The 12,582-nt window shown below is 37.1% G+C and overlaps 1 protein-coding gene across 9 annotated transcripts in view; it reads right to left on the minus strand.

Annotated features, from left to right (window-relative positions):
* SPAG9 (sperm associated antigen 9) overlaps window positions 1-12,582 on the minus strand; it is a 135,903-nt gene that overhangs the window by 35,023 nt on the left and 88,298 nt on the right. For all 9 annotated transcript variants that reach the window (XM_048224077.2, XM_048224074.2, XM_057318292.1 and 6 more), the window contains 4 exons: window positions 9,134-9,255; window positions 2,983-3,040; window positions 1,532-1,684; window positions 999-1,050 (listed from right to left, as the gene is read on the minus strand). In XM_048224077.2, the coding sequence (XP_048080034.1) occupies window positions 999-1,050; window positions 1,532-1,684; window positions 2,983-3,040; window positions 9,134-9,255 (385 nt within the window). The remainder of the gene's footprint in view (window positions 1-998; window positions 1,051-1,531; window positions 1,685-2,982; window positions 3,041-9,133; window positions 9,256-12,582) is intronic.

Raw genomic sequence — 12,582 nt, forward strand, 5'->3', positions numbered from 1 at the left:
AAACATGATGCTAGATAGAAGTAAATCTCTAAGTATGAAATAAAAAACAATGAAAATTAAACCATATTTTGTAGGGATGCATATATGTGTGATATGATAAAATTATTTTTTAAAAAAACTTTAAGTGAGCTCTACACCCAACATGGGGCTTGAACTCACCACAACTCCAAGATCAAGAGTCACATGTTCTACCAACTGAGCCAAGCAGATGCCCCGATAAAATCATTTTTTTGAAAGGGAAGAAAATGATAAATATAGGATAGTGGTCTCTCCGGAGGGGAGGGGCATAGGGTAGCTTCAATGTTTGATAATGTTCTAGTTCTTAGGTTAGGTGGTGGGTTCATTACGTTAATTTGTTATGTTTCTAACTTACATATGTTACATATATTTTTGGTATTTACCAAGTATTACACATTAAAAAAAGAGCAAGATTACAGGGGCATTAAATAATCATTTTGTACACGGCACCCACATATCTCAAGTCTGATGCTTGACCAGCAAACACCTGTTACAGGAATGATAATCTAGCTACCAACAGAGTTAATACGATGATAATTATATTGGCAAAAACTCATTTTAGTCTTTTGTATTTCCATACATTGAAAACAATATAAGCTGACTGCCTACTACTAAAGTTCTAGAATTCATGGTTTTTATGTTTAATACTATTAAACAACTTTTATACTTAAGCTTTCATATTTCTAAGTCAAAATCTGAGACAAAACAAACAGTAATAAAACCCAAAATGTTTCAGCTGGTCCTGAAGCTTGAACATGCAAATAAGGTCACAGCACAGGGTCACAGGAAAAAAAAAAAAAGAGGACACCACATTTAGCGAGAAAGCTCAGCCTCTGGGTAAAATGTAGAGCATGAGCTATCCTACTCACGGCCACAAAGAGATCTTCTGACTTTTTATAATGCTATATCCAAAGCTCAATTAGCAAGATTTTCTTAAAAACCAAATGTGGTAAGAAAAAAACGTGAAATCATAAACCTACATCATCATCATCTTTTGCTTTTTGCCGTGCATCTTCGGCTTCTGCGCGAGCTCTGGTGGGGGAAAAAAGAACATGTTATTCGAGCTGCGTTCGTCTTCTCAAGGAATGAAAGAGTAGGTCAAAAATTTGAATCAACACTAAATGATTATTCTTCTCTTTCCAGAGTATTTAGCTGCCTTCACGTAGGGAACATTAGCGCAGCACTGTTCTCAGAAAAGAACAAGTATTAAAGAAAGCTGGGTGAAGGAAAAGAATGTTCCTAATTTCCTTATTAGCAAATTTTAGAATGGTTCTACTAACTTTTTTCACATGGTGACAGCCACAAAAAGTGACAGTGACAAGGCTGGGCAAGCGGAGGGGCGCGCTTACAGCACAGCCACCGCCAGGCACTCGGGGCCCCTCCCGATCCCGGCAGCGTGTGCTCCTCGCCCACTGGAGACGGCGACGACGGCTGGCCTCGGGGGGACACCCGTGACCCTTGGTGGCCCACTGGCAAAGACAGCCGGGTTCAGAACACCACAGAGAAAACTTACTTCCTAAGCTCCTCCTCCAGCTCCTTGTTCTTCTCCTCCAGCTTCAGCTTGGCTTGCTTTACCGCCTCCAGCTCCCCCTGCAGCACGTCCTTCTCGCAGGTCAGCTCATCCACCTTCGCTATCAAGTCATTCTTCACTACATTCAAAGCATGTCTAAGAAACACGGATTTCCCGTATATCGTTACAAATGAATACTCTCCCTGTCTTTCAGCTTATTCTCTTACAGACGAAAGTAACCATACAGTCACAACTGAATAACTGAATATTTTAAACTTTCTACCTGGTGTTGTTTGTAGATAAAGATAAAAAAACACACAACCATCCAAGTTTTTACTCTTCCCGCTTACCAAAGAATAAACAGGCAAAGCAAAGCAGACCACCAACTAATAAAAATTACCACAATTAACTAAGATTAAACTTTTACAAAATAGGATCCATAAGGGTACTGTTCTTAAACTCTGAAAAAAATATTACCTAATCAACAAAGTAAATTTATCTTTGAATTTACCTTTAATAATTGATGACAAAAAAGGTCTAAACTTGGGGGGGGAACCTGAGGGGGGAATTTTTTTTTAATTTAATTTAAATTCAATTAGCCAAGGTATAGTACATCATTGTTTTTTGATATAATGTTCTTGGAAAAAAAAAAAAAACAAGATCTAGTTCTTTTGGGTACAGGTGGGCATAGTGCCTCATAACTGCATTCTAGTTTGGATATACCCAGATGTTCCAAAGTTGCTCTGACACAACAAATTAACAAAGGGGGCTGGGCTGCTTTTCCACAGGACTCAGGACCTGCCCCACAAAACTTGACTCCAATATGTTTGAGGTCTAAGGCCCCACAAATTATACCTGAAAACCGACAACTAAGGAGGGGAGCTGGGCTGGGTATAGATCAAAACATTTATGTAGAAATAAAGAAACCCCAGAAGAAAAGATAATAAAACAGGCATCTTAGGGGAGGGAGCAAAAAAAAGCACATGACATATCCAAGAAGGTTAGGAAGGCATGAATACTTGCAGGGTGGAAAAGCGATGAAAATCTATTTTTGCAAAAAACAGAGCAACAAAACCTATCTCTCAGGGAAATCAGGTCATATTGCCCATTTCCTTGTGTGTGTTGCGCGCACACCCAAACACAGAGAAGGGGAACAAGACAGGGTAGCTAGACTGTAGTCACATGCTGCGTTAAACTGAACAAGGGTCGCTGACTCAGAGGAGAAAATGCAGTATCTTGTGTTCCTTATTAAAATTCTGTATATACTGGGGCGCCTAAGTGGCTCAGTGGGTTAAGCGTCGTCTGTCTTTGGCTCAGGTCATGATCCCAGGGTCCTGCTCAGTGGGGAGCCTGTTTCTCCCTCTGCTCTGCCCCTTGCCCCTGCCTGTGCTCTCTCTCTCTCTTTCTGTCAAATAAATAAATAAATTCTTTTAAAAAATTTTGTATGTACTTACTTGGTTTCCAACAGTTGTGTATTTTCTAATATAAGATTCTCAACTTCACGACCCATTCCTACCAAAAAAAAATAAATATATAAAACCTTTCAAAAAATTTATCAAAAATTGTATAAACTTGTATTTAATCAACTAGAGACTCAAATTTTAATTTATAAATTTTATCTGTCCTTTAGTAACCTTATTTTGTCTATAATTTCATTTGATATATCTACTTGTATAGGTTATAAAATTATAAAGAATTATCCATCACAAAACAAAGCTAAACATTTTGTTAGCCAATTCTTTGTAACTATTAGCCTATTATGTTGTTTCTCATAGATAATTATTTCAAAACGATCAAGACTTTTCTGCCAAATATTCTAAAAAGTAACAGTAAAATATTTAGAGAAAAAAAAGAGTAAGCATTAATACAGATCAGAAATCATTTCCAAATCACAGCTGGTATTGTAGGCTTTTGCCTAAAAATTAGGTCTTACTAAGAAAGAAAGGCAGAAATAAGGCCAAAGAAAGACGGAACCCCAATGCAGATGAAACCTTACCAAAGAAATTATGGTCTTAAAGCCCATGCATTCCATGTAAAGCAAAAACAAAGAACAAGAAATGTTTTACGTAAGAAACAACATGAAAATAGATTATTAATCTATAAAGTTTTATGCATGATATGAAATACACCTGGAATCACACAGTGTTATGATTTAATGCATAATGATGTGCAAAAGACAGAAATTAAGATGATTTCCTCCATTCATAAGGATGATCTCTGGTATGTTATACCTAAAAAAAAAAAATGCTTTACCAATTCTTTTGCACAATGAATAGTTAGATTGAAAATCCCACATCAATAATATAAAAGTTCTTTCAAAGTGCCACCTCTGAAATGATAATGTTCAGTTATTACTTTACAGAATCCTGTTTAATAATTTAATGAGGACTGTAAGGCAGATAGAGCATTCAGTGTAAGATCCAATGCAATGATCTTTAAGGAGAAGAAAGTTATTTAATTTGCTACTTACAAGAAACTGAAGAAATAAAACAACACACTAGGGAATTATCTCAAAAAGTTACAAAAACAAAAAGGCAAAACAAAGCAAAGCAAAAGACCCGCCATTCACTTATCCTAAGCTAATGTTGGAAAACTACATACAATGGAAGAAGTAATATTCATATAACCCAGCTATACAGGAAGCAAATCCTAAGAAAACTGTATAAGGGAAAGGACTTAACATGCCCCTTGATTTTTTTAAAAGGTAGTATTTCAAATGACTTAAAGATAATTTAAAACAAAACCAACCTAGGAATGCTAAAAATTCAATGCTCACATACAGACTCATATTTTGTCTGTATTATAATTATCTCAAATATTCTCAAAGATCAGGTTACTTCTACCATGAAGAATTAAATATCACACACAGTAGCTTATTTAATCATCTATGTATTCTCCAAAAGGTGAAAATAAAGACAAACTAAATTCCAATTCCAAAATGAATTTTGGCAAGATATGCTGAAATATTTCCTCTGGACTAATGTTTACTTTCAATAAAGCAATACAGTGAAAAGAAATAGGTTTAGATTGGTTGAAAAAAGCTTATGTAATGACTATGTTTGCTATAAACTCTCAAGCATGTAGGGAGAGAAGCATAAAAGCTGAAAATATATGGAAGGCAAAAAAAAAAAAATAGTTGAGCAGAAAACAATGATGAGAAAGCATTACATGAGAACAGCAGCCAGGAGCACCTTGCTTAAAAAGCAATTATATTAAAGAATTTAAAAGCATACACACCAGAATATTCCCCTGGGTAAGCAGCCCAAGAGAAAAATGAATGAGAATCATAATTAGATTGTTTTCAGAAAGCAAGATCTATGCTCAATTATTTCAATAAGAGGAGACAATAAAATTTAAAAGATGTAGAGAAACGATTAAATACAATAAAGTGTAAATATTATAAATAAGAAAAAATTGTGAAATATGTACTCTATGGGAATCATATCTGATAATGTGGTTTCTAAAGTTTACACATTCTCAGTGAAGAGTTCCCTCAAAATCTCGTGTACAAATTTAATATATGGTCAATAGGATTGTCCAAACTTTTCATTTTGAAATGTATTAATAAAAACTAACTCATAACTATTAAAAAAAACATAACTTGGAGGTGGCCCCATTTCTAGTCAAGGTTTCAACCAAACATAAACTTAGGTCTAACATATTTGGGAACTTTACCTATTAAAACAAGCAAAAAACTGCCTGGCAGATTTTAAAATCACAGAAGTCTCATTTGGATTTCAGCATCAACCCTAAAGCTAGGTCCATAGTTGGGCCTCCAAATTGTCTGTTAATCCGTTGAGAAAGTATGCACGACTTTGTCTACCTGCACATGCATTTTTCCAAAAGTACACTGCTTTCTTACAAATTCTCTCCTAAAGGAGTTCTAATCCTAAAAGGTGAAGAATCACAGAATTAGAGGTGAAATAAAACCATTACAACTATTTAGCAATCCATTCACTTAATCGCTGTGCTATGGTGCTGAAGACTCAGTAGTGAGCAAGGGACAAAGTTCTCTCGGCCACATTGAGCTTAGAGCCTACCCAGAGAGATGCGTACACACAAAATTACAGTAAAGTATAAAGAGCAGCATAATAAAGAAAATGAGTGCCACGAGAATACACTTCAGGGACAACTAAGCTTTAACCAAGGCAGAACTCCAACAGGAGGATATGCCATTTAAGCAGAGGCAAGGAGATATAAAGAGTTAGATATGCAGTTGTTTGTTTGTTTTTTAAAGAAAAGGAGTACACAAGCCTTGGTGATTGGTTCTGAGGGAAGAGGGAGAGATTCTGAATGGAGAACTGAGTGGGTGGATGGTGAGGCATTCACTGAGACAGTACACGCTGCACTAAGAAAGCTCTGAACAGGACAGTGATCATAATAAACTGAGCTTTAGGCACATCGAGTGTAAAGCCCTACAAATCATCTTAGAGGTGTCTCTTGGGCTGTTTTAAAGTAACAGCCTGGGGCTCTAGAAAAAGGTGCTGGAAGGAGATAAAAACTGTGTAGCAATTTTCCATGAAAGCCAAGAAACAAGAGCAAATAAGACTTCCCAAACAAAAAAGCAGGCCTGGGACACTGCTGTCCTGAAAGACCGGCAGAGGAAGAGGAACCTGCAAAGACTGAAAAAAAATAATCAGAGGCAGGAAAGTCTGTTTATCACAGAAATCCAGCAAAGATCGTGTTAAAGACAAATGTTATCTGAGAAGTCCTGTGAAAGAACGTAGAAGGAACCACAGGATAGAGCAAACAAGAAGTTGTTTCATGCCAGGTAGAGCGCGGGGAAGAATGCCCAGACTACAAGGGGATGAGATACAGGTGGGAAAGGGGAAATCCTGCCAGTTAAAAGCAGCTACGCTTTTTCAACAAGTCTGCTTTGTTCACTCATGTATCACAAGCATCTAGAATAGTGTCAGACACATAACATACCTCTTCCATATTGCTACATAAAGGTGTGACCAGAAATGGAAGGAAAGGGAGTGATAAGTTACGAAGGTACTATAGATAGAGGGGCAGAGGATAGCAGTACTTTCATTTTTAAATGGAAAAGATCTGAACATGTTTAAATGATGATAGAAGAAGTAAAGATAGTGAAGCTGAAAATATAGACAGATAACCAAGAGAAAGAAAATCCCAAGAGTAGGATGTATGATTTCCAAGTTCCAGAGTGTGGTTGTAGGGAGTACATGACTAAAGTAAATGGAAAAAAGAATCAATGAAAATAAAGTCAACAGACACGGGCAAATGGGGGGTAGGGTGGGGAGGAGTTTACCTCTTTAAAATTATTAAAATCAGAAAAAAATAATCTAAGTGTGGAGTATATGCATAATGATTGCAAAAATTTATATCCTCGAACAAGAGAAGAGTTTTACAGTAATATTGTAATTAAGAAAATGAGTTACAGAAATGGACTATGTACTTATTTATCAACCCAAGGTCAATTAAAGGACTTTGGAAAACAATTTTGTTAGTTTCACTATCTTCCATTTAGTATTACACCTCAATTACGATCATGAAACTGTATAGAAGAGAAGCCAGGGAACAAATAAGTGCCTTGGAAATTTCATTTACCATCTTTGACCAAAAGGTATTTATGCAGGCCTAAGTCACTACACTTAAGGTAATACAGTAAAAACTTCTAATCTGGAACATTCTAGAGATAAATATATCAATATTTGCAAAAGGGAAAAGACACTAGTTTACAGTTTATTTCTTATTTTCAAAGTAGAAAGAAAACCAGAGTATCAGGATTTTGCTTTTAACCTATTCATTATGCTTAATTTTCTGACTTAAAGAATGGAAGCTTTCAGAAAACACAGGATTTTAAAAGACCACAATTATTTCTAAGTACTCTGTGTCTTCTTAACTCTTTACAAAAAGGAAAGTTTGGGACCACCAACCTCAAAAATTATATTATTCAATAGTGGATTATGAAGGAGCAGAGTATACAAACTGCATTAAAAAGTACTTCATTCTAGTTAAATACAAAGGAGCAGCATGAAGGGATTTTGGGGGGGGGTGTATATTGATTCTGGTAGTGATTATACAACTCCATGCTTTTGTCAAAGGTCAAAAAATTCATCATAAAGAGTGATTTTTACTGTATATAAATTTGAATATAAATTTAAACACTTAAAAATTCTTCTAACATTTTTTGCATCTACCCTTCAATTTTGCCAGTGACTCAGTTTCATAAAAGGATCTTTTCATTCATTAATTGAATGTTAACTAAAGTTAATGTGTAAATTTAAAAATGGGGTGTTCCTTAAGGATTAATCTTTAGCCCTCCTTGAGAAATGCAAACTCATTCAATTGCTTCCAATACTTGACTTACACTTTAATGGTGGGAGTCTATGTCTAACTCAGAAAGTTTTATTTATAATAAACTTTCAATCTATCTTACTAGATAAGACTGTGAACTCCATTTAGGCAGAACCTATGTTTCCTGCAAAAAATACTTCACACTTTTGAGGACATAATGGTAATCAATAAATTTAATACAAATTAATGCAAGCAATCCCACTCCATATTCACAAAAATTGACGAACAGCACCTTTTGAGAACACTGTAGTCTGTATAATAATTACACTAATTACGTAAATTTCTTTAAGACCAGTATCTATTCCAAAGGCATGGGTTTTTAATACTGTAAGACTTTCAATCCTTTTAGATCTTAAGTTATAAGAAAGGTACGCCAAACCTAACTGACCTAAGTCAGAATCATGTCATTATTGTTCAGAGAGACTTCAGAGATCTCCTAGAGCAGGAGTCTATACATTCTTTCTGTAAAGGGTCAGACAGTAAATATTTTAAGTCTCTGTAAGCCATACGATCTGTTACAGACTACTTAACTTTGCTGTTGTGTGCAAAAGCAACTACAGACAATAAGTGGACAAACGAGAGTGGCTGTGTTCCAATAAAGCTTTATTCATACACATAGGAGATGAGCTGGATTTGGACCTATGAGCCACAGTTTGCTCAACCCCTGAACTAGAATCCGGCTCCTTCATTTTATACACAAAGAAACTAAGGCCAGGAGAGGTTAAGCTATTTGGCAAAGGTCACCAGATAAATAATGGAAGATGCAGTATTCTTTTCAAACCGGGTGTTCTTCAACACAAACTCTAAAAGCTACAGTTCCCATAGAGCTGAAACAGAATATTCTGTGAATCTCAGAAAAAAAAAAAAAGTATTATATTTTCTTATTAAATTAAGGTCAACAGAATTTAAAGGAATCTGTCTAAGCTAGGAACTAACTACCTATCAGTCTACACATCTACACGTCCACACACCTGGATGCACACCCCCCCCCCATATATATCACTGTGCTCCTTATGTGCAATACTGCTCTTGGAATATAGCACGTGTTCAATAAAATGTGCTGTATGAATTTCAAAATACAAATTAAAGTGCAATTCAATTTTAGGGATATCCATACACAAAGAAGCTTTCATTTAAAACTTTCATGATCTCAAAGAATACACTCCTATTAATTACCTGTTATGCTACTGATGAGTTAGGGACATGTTAAAGAATGATCAATTAAGTCATTTTAAAAATCTATTTTTAAAACAGTATGATACTTCTTCAGATAAGCTATCATACCTAGTAAATCTGCTCCTTCATCCACATCTCCAATTAGTCCTGAGCCGGCTGAAGACAGTTCTTCAAAGAGAGATTCTGTATTACGATCAAAAGCTTTGTTCTCTATGCCTTTGGTGGGAGTGCTATGCAACAGAAACAACACGACCAAATCAACAAATATTACAGACTTTTCCAACAGTGTAAAGTGAATACAACAGGCAAATAATTGTCTACCTGTAATTTACATTTAATACAAAATGTAATTTTAAAAGATTTCTAAAGGTTTCCTATGATATTTCCATTAAACTCCGCAGAAAGAACTGTCGAAGAAAATATAGAATGTTTATTTTTCGGTCATATCCCAGTAAACACAAACAATAAATGACAGCTAACAGAGAATTACTCTGCATTGTATCAGGCACTGTATAAGCGCTTTACCTTAATGAATCCTCGCACCTACTCTACAAAGGAGGTGTTATTATCCCAATTTTATAGAATAGGAAACTAAAGAGATTAAGGAATTTGCCAAGATCATCCAGCAAATGAGAGAAAGAGGCAGGATTCAAACCCAGACAGTCAGGCTTCAGAATCCATGATATTTACTAACTACCATGTTTTATGTTGTCTGGATATAAACTGGCATGGACATTTTATTTTTCTTTTAAGGGCGATTATAGTATCCGTTAAAATTCAGAATACAAATACCCACTGATCCAAGAATTCAATGTCAAAAACATCCTACAAAAATCCTACAAATGTAAAAGAATGGTCAGAGCAGCATTCTTACAGAAGCTAAAAGTTGAAATGACCTAACTGATCCTTAATAGGTCAGAGATAAGTTATGGATACACAAAAGTTAAAGATTTTTAACTATATAGTTAAAAAGTAAAGAAACCCATTATATAAAGGTGTTTTTTAAAAAGCAACGGGATGCCTGGGTGGCTCAGTGGATTAAGCGTCTGCCTTCAGCTCAGGTCATGGTCCTAGGGTCCTGGGATCAAGTCCTGCATCGGGCTCCTTGCTCGGCAGGTAGCCCGCTTCTCCCTCTGCCTGCCTCTCCCCCTGCTTGTGCGCTCACTCTCTCGTTTTTTTTAAAGATTTTTATTTATTGGACAGAGAGAGACAGCCAGCGAGAGAGGGAACACAATCAGGGGGAGTGGGAGAGCAAGAAGCCGGCTCCCAGCGGAGGAGCCTGATGTGGAGTTTGATCCCAGAACGCCGGATCACGCCCTGAGCCGAAGGCAGACGCTTAATGACTGAGTCACCCAGGCATCCCTGCTTGTGCACTCTCTTCTCTGACAAATAAAAATCTTAATTAATTAATTAATTAACAAGTTACAAAACAGTGTATATAAGCCCTTTATAGCATGGGATATGCAAAGAAATGGGGAAATGTGTATGCTTGGGCTTTAATGTCATATTAATAGAAAAAAGTTGGGGTGCCTGGGTGGCACAGTCAGTTAAGCATTGGACTCTTGGTTTCAGCTCAGGTCATGATCTCAGGGTCATGGAATGGAGCCCCATGTTGGGCTCTGTGCTCAGCGTGGAGTCTGCTTAGGATTCTTTCTCCCTCTGCCCCTGCCCCCTGCTCTCTCTCTCTCTGCATGGGTTTCCAGTTAAATTTGGTGGACTAAACATAGTCATTTACCACCCAATAGGACATAGGGAATAGAAAAAGAAATTGCAGATGAAATGTGAATAACATTCTGTAAGATGGAAAACAGGCAAACAGTAGAAACCGATTTGACAGACCAGTAAAAGCTGAAGTCTAAACCACTAGGATTTAGGGAGGAACTCAGTATGCTGCCAGAACCTCTGAAAGGCCCAGGCATTAAAGGAACCAGCAATCTACAGAAAAATGCATGAAGGGAGAACATAAAACAGAAGGCTGAGATGAAAGACAGCACAAGAAGCAGTATGAGTGAGATCCAATCCTCCAGAACAGAGACCTCCCTCCCCATAGCATCGCTCCCTAAACAATGGAGGCCATCTTCACATGTTCAAAACAGGAAACCAGAGAATCAGCATCAATTACTTAAGTACCAGCAAAACAGCCATGGAGCACCAGACCTTTAAAGAAGGCCTTTATTATAAAATAAAGAGTCCAGGAGTGCCTGGGTGGCTCCGTCGTTAAGCATCTGCCTTCAGCTCAGGGTGTGATCCCAGGGTCCTGGGATCAAGCCCTGCATCGGGCTCCCTGCTCCGCTGGGAGCCTGCTTCTTCCTCTCCCACTCCCCCTGCTTGTGTTCCCTCTCTCTCTGGCTGTCTCTCTCTCTCTGTCAAATAAATAAATAAAATCTTAAAAAAAAAATAAAGACAGTATTTGTTTAAAAAAATAAATAAATAAAATCAAATAGGGAGTCCAAAAACAAATGGACTATGACAGAGGCACTCAGAACAAAAGAGACAATGCCAAGCAACAGAAAAAACTTGACAACAATTAATTTTTTCAGACTAAACACTGCATCCATAGAAGAACAGCAGGACGTTATAAAAAGTAACCTTAGAAACTTTTAGGGGGGAAAAATATCAATGAGGGTTGAAAGATAAAGTTGAAGAAATCAACCCAAAATTAGAACAAAAGACAGAAGGGGGAAGGTGGAATGTGGAATTATGAAGGTTAGTCCAGGATGTTCGATAACCACCTAATAGATATTCCAGAAAGAGAGGAAGAGACAACAGTTAGGAGAAATAAATTTCTCAGAACTGGGAGTTATGAATTTCCAGATGAAAGAACTTACCACATACAAGATACAAAAGAAGACCCTTACATCAAGCACACGATCGATGAATTTTTAAAGGGAGGGGGGCACATGAGGGATAAAGCGAAGATCCTAAACGCTTTCAGAGAAAATAAACAAAAAAAGCAAGAACCCAAATGGCAACTCTTCAAACTCAACATGATAATTAAGCAATGTCTTCACAATTCTGAAGGAAAACTTCTGAAGATTTTCCAACCTAGAATTCTGTTAGCCAAGCTATCAATCATGTCTTCAAATGACATTTGTCATATTCAAGTTCTCCAAAAATTTACTTTCCATGCAGCCTTTGCCCAGAATGCTAGTAAGAATATGTTTTGTCAAGGGGCAATGGATGGCTCAGTCGGTTGAGCGTCTAACTCCTGATTTTGGCTCAGGTTATGATCTCCGGGTTGTGAGATCAAGTCCCACAGCAGGCTCTGCTCTGGGCATGGAGTCTGCTTGAGATTCTCTCTCTCTCCCTCTGCCCCCGCCACTTGCATGTGCTCTCTCTCTCTCTCTCAAATAAATCTTAAAAAAAAAAAAAAAAAAAAAAAAAAGGAACATGTTCTGTCAAAACAAAGGCATAAATCAAGAAGCAAAGGGTGCCTGAGTGGCAGTGTTAAGCTTCTGATCTTGGTTTTGGCTCACGTCATGATCTCACAGTTGTGAGATCAAGCCCCATGTCAGGCTCAGCAGTCTGAGATTCTCTCTCTCTCTGCCCGTCCCCAC

Source organism: Ursus arctos, unplaced genomic scaffold, assembly GCF_023065955.2.
Source record: "Ursus arctos isolate Adak ecotype North America unplaced genomic scaffold, UrsArc2.0 scaffold_24, whole genome shotgun sequence".
Lineage (NCBI taxonomy): Eukaryota > Metazoa > Chordata > Mammalia > Carnivora > Ursidae > Ursus > Ursus arctos.